The sequence below is a fragment of the Gossypium arboreum genome, chromosome 8 (assembly GCF_025698485.1).
Source record: "Gossypium arboreum isolate Shixiya-1 chromosome 8, ASM2569848v2, whole genome shotgun sequence".
Taxonomy (NCBI): domain Eukaryota; kingdom Viridiplantae; phylum Streptophyta; class Magnoliopsida; order Malvales; family Malvaceae; genus Gossypium; species Gossypium arboreum.
In genome coordinates, this window is record NC_069077.1 from 41,853,330 (window position 1) to 41,864,053 (window position 10,724).

The 10,724-nt window shown below is 33.7% G+C and overlaps 1 protein-coding gene across 1 annotated transcript; it reads left to right on the forward strand.

The window, feature by feature from the left end:
* The first annotated feature begins 7,595 nt into the window (after nucleotides 1–7,595).
* On the forward strand, nucleotides 7,596–10,503 carry LOC108469808 (ubiquitin-conjugating enzyme E2 10). Its single transcript, XM_017770857.2, has 5 exons — nucleotides 7,596–7,733; nucleotides 7,862–7,941; nucleotides 8,652–8,779; nucleotides 9,815–9,919; nucleotides 10,200–10,503. Exons 2-5 carry the CDS (start codon nucleotides 7,872–7,874, stop codon nucleotides 10,341–10,343), a joined length of 447 nt encoding a protein of 148 aa, XP_017626346.1. The 5' UTR covers nucleotides 7,596–7,733; nucleotides 7,862–7,871; the 3' UTR covers nucleotides 10,344–10,503.
* The last annotated feature ends 221 nt before the right edge of the window (nucleotides 10,504–10,724 follow it).

Sequence of the window (10,724 nt, forward strand, 5' to 3'; positions counted from 1 at the left end):
CCCCATAATCATTATAAGTCATATCTCATGGCCTTATACAAAATGAATCAAATATCATCATAAGCCAACACATTTGACTAAACCAATATGGCATATAACAAAAAGACCAAGTCCCTATACATGCCATACTCAAAATGTTGAGACTAACTATACCCAAATGTCTAATTGATAGTGTGATCGTGTCTCTGGAGTCCTTTGATCCCCGAGGTAGCTTGGCAATACTATAATAAATGGAAAAGAGAGGGGAGTAAGCATAAATCTTAGTAAGTTCACATGCAAATAAATAGCAACATAATCATGAATATTTTACAATTAACATAACATAATATACATATATGTCATCATAGCTTCATAGGCATAACTTACTCATTTTCAATCTTACCAAAAGTTTATCACATACCGAGCTCATTCATATGAGTTTTTCGTACATACCTGTACCAACTCTTAACACATTCTCATAATTCCTCATCATTGACTTACTTGTCGAATATCCCACTGATTTACTCGTTGAACACTTGGAATACTATTAGATACATGGAAAGCTTGCACATGGTGCTTCATACGTAGCCACATGCTACCTCATATTACATATCACACATTGCTTGCTCTCGAGCTATTCACAAGATTGCTCACACAAGTTGATAGTCAGGACGTAACTACACGGGCTGCTCATACAAACTGACAGGTACCCGCAACACATGCCGGGCTACCCAGCCACCGGTAGACGTATAAGACCAGCACCCGGATCATATTACATACATCAGATAATCTCATGAGCTCAAAATCACATAATTCCTAGTGACATGTCACTCATATCCTAATCCATTTCTAAGGTTCAAACGGGATTTTCTCGATGTCACATCTTCGTCGAACTTGTTCACAATGTTATTCTCATTGACCATAATAATGTTCATACAGTCATTATAACAATTAAATGTAGAAATTCATTCATTAATAAAGTATTAAAACATGATACAACATTGCATTATTTACACATGAACTTACCTCGGTACAAAAATAGTAAAAACGGATCTAATCGTCATACACCTTGTTTTTCCCCCGATCAAGGTCCGTTCCTCGTCTTTCTTGCTCTATAATACCAAATTTAGATTCTTTAATACACACATTAATCATTTCAGTCCATAATTCATACTTTATAAAATTACCTTTTTACCCCTAACTTTTCACATGTTTACAACTTAGTCCCTAGGCTCATAAAATGAAATGTGTCCATTTTCTTTGTCACCCAAGCCTAGCCAATCCTAACACATACTCATATCAGCCCATATTTCTCATTAAAACATACATCTTACTACTCATTTTACATCTTTTACAAGTAAGTCCTTTTTATGCATTTCCATCAAAAATCACTTAGTAAAAGATGTTAAACACACATCAAACTTTCATAATCTACCATGAAACATCAAAATACATGCATGCCACACATGGATAGATTTTTGAAGATGAACCCTAGCTTAAATAAATGGTAGAAATAGCTAGATCGATTGATGACAACTTCAAAAAAACAAAGAACATTAAAAACGGGGCTAGGATGCACTTACTATTGATCTTGAAAGGACGAACAAAACCCTAGCTATGACTCCTTAGAAATTTCGGCAATAGGGGAGGAAGATGGACACAATTTCTGACAGCCCTAAATTGACCCTAGTCGGAAAGTGGTTTCGGGACCACTAAACCGAGTCATAAAAATAATTGACCGTCATATTTGATGCTTATTATATGTATATATGCATGTGTGAAAATTTCATGTTTGAATTTTGTTAATTGTAAGTGAATTTTATTAAATAGGACTTATGTGAGAAAATTTAGAATGTGCTAGGCAAATGTAAAGTGGCCTATTTATGCATGTTGCAAATAATTGTACTTGCATGCCAAATTAACCAAAAACCAAGATGGTGGCCGGCCATGCTATGGGTTAAAGCCTATTATAAACATTTTGTGTTAGTGTTTTATGTTAGAAATAATAAAATAAAAGGTTAGTAATAAAGTAATGAAAAGGAAATTGGTGATGAAAACAAAGTTCTCTTTGTTGTTCAACTTGGCGAATAGAAGAAACAAAGGAGGGGAAGAATTTCGGTCACTTGAATCCTTAGGGAGGTTAGTATATTGTGTTAAATTTGTGAAATGTTTACTTGTTTTAGGTAAATTATCATGGTTCTTGCTTAGCCCATGCTAAAATTTTCACTAATGATGGGTGAATGGAGCCTTCGGCTATGGTTATAAAGGAAGGAATTTTGATTGTTTTACTTGAATTTTGATGATGAATGTATTGAGGAAAGAACTTGGTCTTTCTAAAAATATGAATGGTTAAAGCTTATACTAGTAATAGCCGAATTAAAGAATGCTTGATGTCATGAGTAAATGTTGTTCATGTTATTTGGATGAGAAATGGTAGTTAGGTGAAGTAGAGTCTAGCAAATGAGCACATATGTGCATTAGTTGCTAAATGGAGAAAAATCAGCTAACAAGTGTGTACTAAGGCCGAATATGATTTTGAATATTATTGAGTAATGTATGTGTTTTGAATTGATGGAATGGAGAGGATGCTTTAATTGTGTTATGAACAATTATATGTTAAATTAAGGTTTGCTAAGTTAGCTATTAAGGTGAAGTGCAAATGTTAGTATTTGATTACTAGTGTATATATGTGTATTAGCCGAGTTTTGAACTTGAAACAAAATGGTATTTAGTCAATACAAGTAACCATATTTGTAGAATGTATTAAGTATATAATCGGCCTCAACATAGACATGCATATTCGGCCACATGAATGAATACATAGATTGATGTTGTACGTTCGGCTATAGGTAAGCATATTGATGGCTTTATCTTGATTTAGAAAATCGGCTAAAGGAGAATATTGGCTAATATGTTGAATTTGATTCATGATTTCATACATATATGACTCTAATGCCTAATATATATGGGCTAAGTACCTTGAATTTCTCTTTGATGTTCAAAATGATTAAATCAATTTATTTGTTAAATTAAGCTCAAGAGCAAAGGGGAACTAAATCTGATAAAGGAAAGGAAAGGAAAAGGTGATCGAATAGCCGTTGAAATCGTTCGACAACATCCGAGGTAAGTCTTTGAGTAATGGAACGTAGTTTATGATTTGATTAAGTTATGACGTATAAGCATAACAAATAAACGGTGATATAATGACTCTATTTGAATTATATGTCGAGATAATTAGTTTATACTTATGACGGGTAGCCGAATGTGCATAGAGATCATGTCATAAAGCAAATCCAATCATGCTCTTTGTATGTGGCTATTGAGCCGAAAATGGGAATGGTTGACAAGTGTCTTGTGTTTGAGTTCTAGTGATGAAAATGAAATATAGATGTGATATGATTTATTGATATATGTGCATGAATATTCGGATGGTAACCGGGCTAAGTCCCGAAGGCATTTGTGCTAGTGACTAATTTCGGCTAAGTCCCGAAGGCATTTGTGCGAAGTTACTATATCCGGCTAAGTCCCAAGGCATTTTTATGAAGTTACTATATCCGGCTAAGTCCGAAGGCATTTGTGCGAAGTTATTATATCCGGCTAAGTCCCAAGGCATTTGAGTGAGTAGCTATATCCGCTAAATCCGAAGGTACTTGGTCCGGGAATGAGCGATCTTGCTGTAATACTTTCAATTAATACGCTCGTAAAATCCCAACGATGAGGTATGTTTCGTATATGCATTGGAATAGTTGATTCCTTTTAAATAGTATTCGCTCAATCGATTAACAAGCTTCCGGCCTTTAGCCAAGTTGATTCCTTATGTATGAATATAAGGGTTGGAAATGTGAAGTAGGTATGATTTTGAGAATATGTGTATATGAAATTATTCGTTTAGTCATATGAATGCTATACTTCAGTTGTGCATGATTTCATTACTCAAACTTACTAAGCATTAAATGCTTATTCCGTTGCTTTGATTCTCTGTTTTATAGATTTTGCTCGTCAGCTATCGGACTCGGGAGTGTTAAAGTCGAAGTCGCCCACACTATCAAAGCCCTTTTGGTACTCTTTTAGTTGAACTCTGATAATGGCATGTATAGGACTGCCCTTTGTTATTAGTCAAGTACCTTTGGTAATGTATATATTTGGATAGCCATGCGAAAATGGCTTATATATATATTGAGCATAGCATTATAATCATTTTGTATGTTGTTCATTGAGTGGTATGGAAATGTTTGGTAACAATTAGCCATTGGAATGGTTAATTACGATCATTTTGGTGCTATGTATGACAAAATTCTAGTTGATTCATGGAAAACCATGAAATAGGTAAAGTTTACCTTAAAAATAGATGCTGACAGCAGCAGTGATGTGGATTTGAAAAATCGGTAAAAATAGTAGGAATGGAATTAAATAGTGAATAAATTATGTAATCGAACCTTGATGAATCTATTTTCATATGAAAGTAACGATACAATCATATGAGCCGTATTTCATGAGATGTTTAAGTTTTCGTGAAACAGGGCCAGAGCAATTTCTGGATCCCCTGTTCTGACTTTGGAAATTCACTATAAATTAATCAGAGATAATTATAAGTCATGCCCTATATGTACAGATTCCTTTTTGAGTCTAGTTTCTTTAGAAATAAACGGAATAAGTATTGAAGCCCTGTACAGGGAGATATCTAAATCGAAATGCATGAAGGTCAGAGTAGTCGAACCCTGAAACAGGGGAGACTTTAACTAATAAACTGTACTAATTGGCCCAACCAAAAATTCTAGAAAAAAAATTTGTAGATGGATATATGAGTCTAGTTTCAGGGAAAATTTACGAAATCAGTTTTCGAGTTTTGGAACTCGAGATATGATTTTTAAGGTGACAGTGACGCAGTTAGCCAGCTTGTCTGGAAATTTTAAAATGAACTGTATAAATAATTGAATTAAGTCCGTTAACACCTCGTGTCCGACTCCGGCGACGGTCTCGGGTACGGGGCGTTACACAATTTTTGACTTATTTTCCCTTTTTATTCTTTTATTAACCAAATAACAAAAATACCCTTAAGGCCTTTCTTTCAATTTTTTCCTATTCATGCCCATTTTTGTCCAAAAATATGGAAATTGGTCAAATTGCTATTTAAGGACCTCTAATTAATAATCCATGGCAATTTCATGCTTAAAGCTTCTAGAACTCACATTTTGCAACTTTTGCAATTTAGTCCTAAATGTAAAATTGGACACTTTATCAATAAAATTTTTTCATAAAATTTTCACACAAGCATGAAATCATATCATAGACCTCATAAAAATCATAAAATAATTATTTCTATTTGGGTTTGTGGTTTCGAAACCACTATTTCGACGAGACCCAAAATTAGGATGTTACACATAATGTTTCCCACTAAAGAAAATTTAATTCTAATGTAACGAGACTAACAATTGAAATCTAACTATTTGCCAAGCAGTCCATCAAATTCATTAATTTACACTAGAACCCGTTTAAACAAAAAGTTTTTCTAATTTAATACCCATAATTGCCATGGCACCTAAACTTTAACATTTCCATGAGTGGCAATTCGATTGTACTGCCATGGCCTTCTTAAGAGAATATGGCTAGCATTCATAGAAGCCATATCACATAGGACTTCATCTTTATATGTTCGCCCAATTTAAAAAGGCACATGAACTTGTTTTGTTACCTTCACTTCTCTTTAGTCATTCAACCAATTAAGTTTATAAGGTCATGGGTGATTTGTAATCGATAAGTTCAATTTCCCACCAATGTAGTGGAGGCCACATTTGCATAACTCCTTTCATCAATGATAGCATGACACACCTTTTTGTGAATCATGCATCATGTGTGAAAGAGATTCTCATGTTGTTCATTATCCACCATCCCTTATAAATTCAAATTTTGTTGAAAAGCAACCATGTTTCTATTATTAGAATATTCCACAATGTCTTCCTTCTCAATGAACTAGTTTTCATTAAATGTCTCAAGGCATTGGAGAATGAATAGTAATAATGTCGTCCAAGAAAATGCGAGTGAAGCCCAAGGCCTAAGCCCAACCGGACCAAGTTTTTCACTTTCTAATTTCATTGCAATTGATAAAGAAAGGTACATCAAAGTTACCAACACATGCTCTATCTCGTGCATTGCTTGATTCAAGCTTCATGCACTTACATGAAAACTATACAACTATTAGATACTAGTATAATACCCACATTCCACGCCGAGATTTTTATTTATATATTTAATAGAATTTATAATATTTACGTTTTTTTTTACAAAAATAGAAGGCTAGGCCGTAAAAAAATGCAAACTTATGAGGCACAATATCGTCCATTAGTAATGCCAAGTCGATCACCTAGCAAAGTCTGAACTACTCTCCAAATGATAATTTGGTCATGGCATTATCACAAATATACTGAAGAAACTTTTATAATATATATTGAAGAAACACGTTACTAAGAAATGTATCAAAAAAAATTTTTAAACTTCTTAAAATTATTTTTTAAAAAAGAAGTAATAAGAGAAAATTGCATCGTGCAAAATTAGAGAATGGAGATATACGTTCATGTACATGACTTGCCTCCGAACATATGTTATAGAAGAATTTGTATAATGATATTGTATCATGTATGCATGCTATGAAACAAATATTTAATAAGAGACCAACAAACGATTTTGTAATGATGAATGAGGTCTTTCTCTGGTAGCAAATCATCAACATAGACCAAGTTCTTTGATCTTGGCCTCTAAAATAGATGAAATTGATTTCATCTATTTAATTACAGTTTCAATAGTGAGAGTATTGAGAAATACTTGTTTTCAGGAAAGAACATTACATGTCCAGTTACAAAGCAAATTATTTAAGATTATGAGCTTACCCAAAATTATAGTATGAGGAGATTGCATCAATCTTGATGTATGATAAACGTTTCGCATTGAATCGAAAGGATCCCAACACCAAAGCCACCCACCCATCAACAAAGTGTGGATTATCAAGCTGCTTAACATGCCAAGTCACAACAATAATCAAATGTCTCAATAGTAGTTGACCGGTGATATTAAAATTCCTTTACAAAAAATTTAAAAGAGTATAAGTTGGGATTTATTGTTATACAAAGAAAAAAAAAAGTAATTGTGTCACCATCATGGACATCACAAAAGTTGTACTTAACGATGAAGTTATTTTGTGGAGAAAAAAATTTGAATCAAAAGCTTCCCATCAAAGGCTATATAGTTTAGCATGCTCTGGTATGGGTGCTAGGCACTTCTCCACCTATAATTGCATCAACATAAGTTCCTGAGGAAGATAACATAAATGGGAACATAACATTCGTTTATATTTATAGCAAATTGGAAGGCATATAAAACAATTGCCAATGAAGTTGAGGCCCAATTACATTGTTTTGTTGGATTTGGTTGAAGCCATCTCACAAGAAGTAAAAAAGAATACTGACATTAAAGACAAAAAATGATAAAATCTAATTATATATAGAATTAGTTTATAAGTCTAAATTATTTGTGTCCAAAAGAGGAAAATCTCTTAATAATATAGAATTGGATGAGGTCCACGAAGACAGCCAGCCAATGAGAAATTGACAAGTACAGCCCATTTCTTTTTTATTTAATTATTCATAACTCATTTTCGTGGACCTGTCTATTTAACTCTGTTTTTTTTTTTTCTATGCTTTACTATTCTTCCGCTATTTGCAGCGACTAACAAACAATAGCGGGACGGGAGGATCTCTCAGGTATCTTTTTCTTCTTCTTAAATTTAAAATTATTTCGTGTTATCTTTGTTGAAGTTAAGGGCGATCTAGCTTGGATTTGATTTTTTTTTTCATATAAGTAACAAAAATCTGTTTTTTTTCTTTTTTAGGGTTTAGGTGATGGCTTCAAAGCGGATATTGAAGGAGCTCAAGGATCTCCAGAAAGATCCTCCTACCTCTTGCAGCGCTGGTTCAATTTCATCTCTCTTTTCATCTGTTCCCTGCCCCGATTTGATTTTTTTTTTCTTGTGATCTTTCTCATAGTCATTATAGTCTTGTTTCCATTATATTCTCTCTCTTTTTTTTATTGTTCTCTTAAATTTTATCCTTTTTTCCGGTTACCTGCATCCTGTCTTTGTAAATCATGAGATGAGATCATTATTGCCGTATAATTGAATTTTGAGCTGTAAATAAAGGATCTATACTTATTATTAGGGGGTTTGGTTTTGAGGTTTAGCTTCATTGATTGAAATTGCTGTATGTTTCGTCCTTTTATTTTCTTCATTTTCAATTTTTAGGTTTTCATCATTGGATTCTGTTTGACGCAATATTGTCAAAACTTTTATTTTTCTTTTTAACGTCTTATTATACTCATTGGTTGCTGTGGATATCCTTTTCTTAAGTTGATACGTGGTCATAAGAAATTGTTGCTGTATAGCTGAAGTTGTATGAATATTCATATGATTACAATGTAATGCTATTGTCATCTATTGCAGATAGAAACTCGTAATTTCTGTTAAAGGTACTAAAATCATTTAGGAGTGCAACATCTTATATTTTTCTCAAAGGAAAATATGAAAAAAGATTAGTATTTGATTGAGGAAAATATTTTCATTGGGTTACTTCCTAATTGGTTATTCCATCAAACTATTGTTTTACGTCTTTTTATTATTGATTAAGGCCCTGTTGCTGAAGACATGTTTCATTGGCAAGCAACTATTATGGGTCCTCCAGATAGCCCGTATGCCGGTGGGGTGTTTCTAGTCACCATTCATTTCCCTCCGGATTATCCATTTAAACCACCCAAGGTACTTTATTGTCTTAGTAATCTAATTCTCATTTGTTTCTTACTTTATTGTATATTGTGTACTTTTACCTTTATTGACTATATATTTATCTGCATTTGACTTGTCTTTTGCTTTTAAAACATACCACTTTGTGTCTTAAGTTTTTTCAAGAAAATTGAATGGCACTCCGTATACTGCAAGTTCATTATTTCAACATGTTAATTTTGCTTTTTTAACCATCTATAAAGTGTTGTAGACACGACTATTTTCTCCTCAGAAATCCAATACTGCTGTTGTCACAATGTGGTGAATTTCCCTACCTTTTTCCAATTTACATTTCAATTTTTTGAGGAATATGCATTAACATAACTGTTTAGAGCCTTCATATTATTTAGCTAATTCCTTACTGCAAATACTATGCCAACAAGTTGTCCTGACAGGGCAAGTGACTTGTGCGAACATTGCTTGGCATTGAAATGAGTAAACACTAATTCTACTTTATTTCTCTTTAGTTTTTATTTGCTTATTCTGTTACACAAGTTCTTTAATCTCCATAGGGCATCTATGCATGCTGGGTGTCTAACGGTTTGTTTGAGTGGGAGGCTACTGTTAGGTGGTTTTCAGTGCCAAAGTTTATGTGATCTATTGTTATTTTTGCATTTGTAAACAGTATCAGGTAAGCCATGTCTATTACATGCATGTAGATATTTAGTAATAGCTCCTCGGGTTTTCTATAATTTACTTTCTTGGTTAAACAAAATTACTGTCAATGGATGCTATGATAACAAAATTATAACCTTAATATGAGGACGGTAATGGTTTTCATTCGTTAATGATAAAATAGCATAAAGTTTATTTTCGGATAGAAATTTTATTTAATAGTAGTAACCAATTTGGTGTAGATACTTAATGCTTTTTTCTTCTGTAATGGCCTATATACATGCTTGTTTACCATTGATTCATGACCAACAAGTTTCTCTAGTAGTTTTGTTCAGCCAATCTTTTCCCCTTCTTTTACTATTCCTTTTAGCCTTTTTTATTTTTGCTCTCATTTAGGTTGCATTCAGGACAAAGGTATTTCACCCTAATATTAACAGCAACGGTAGCATTTGCCTTGATATTTTAAAGGAACAGTGGAGCCCTGCCCTCACCATATCCAAGGTTATTGTTCAATATTCCTAAGTCCTAATTGTCTTGAAGTATATACCTCTTTTAATTTGAACGTTATCTGTCAACCATTCTTCATAAAGCCGTTAAAAAAATTGCACCAGTTTAAAATCAGAAGGTTAAAAGCAAGCCTTTAAAATTTAGCGTTTCATCTACTGGCCAAGTTGTTTGCACCATCCAGTGACTCTGGTCTACAATAAGATTTTTTCTGTTATGTAACTTTACCGGTGTAAGGTGTGGGGATATGTTCTTATTTTATCTATTTTGATTCTAGGTGTTGCTGTCAATCTGCTCACTCCTGACGGATCCAAATCCTGATGACCCTTTGGTGCCGGAGATTGCCCACATGTACAAAACGGATAGGAACAAGTATGAGACAACCGCTCGGAGCTGGACCCAAAAATATGCTATGGGTTAAAGTGCTACTACGTATGTAATAGGAGGGCTTCATTCCCTGTGACTTTGGTCTTTAAATTAATTGTGTGATTTGTCTCCTCTTTACATACTGGACCTAGCCCTCCTTAAAAACCAATTTTCTTGTTAGTTGTTTGTATGAAAATTATGTTTCAAAACTTAAATCCCCTTTTCTTAATATCCTCATTGTTTTCAGTCTTACTTTGATTTTTCATTCGGAAAACGAACTAATCAGGTTCTGGTGGTATAACTTTGGCATCAGCCCACAAGCACCGGTAGGGATGGCGTAGTGTTGAAAGCAAGGCAGCTCAAAATATTTACCTTTATGGCAATGTTATTGTGGTTAACAAGACTTGTCCAAGCCCCACAAGCACCGATAGGGATG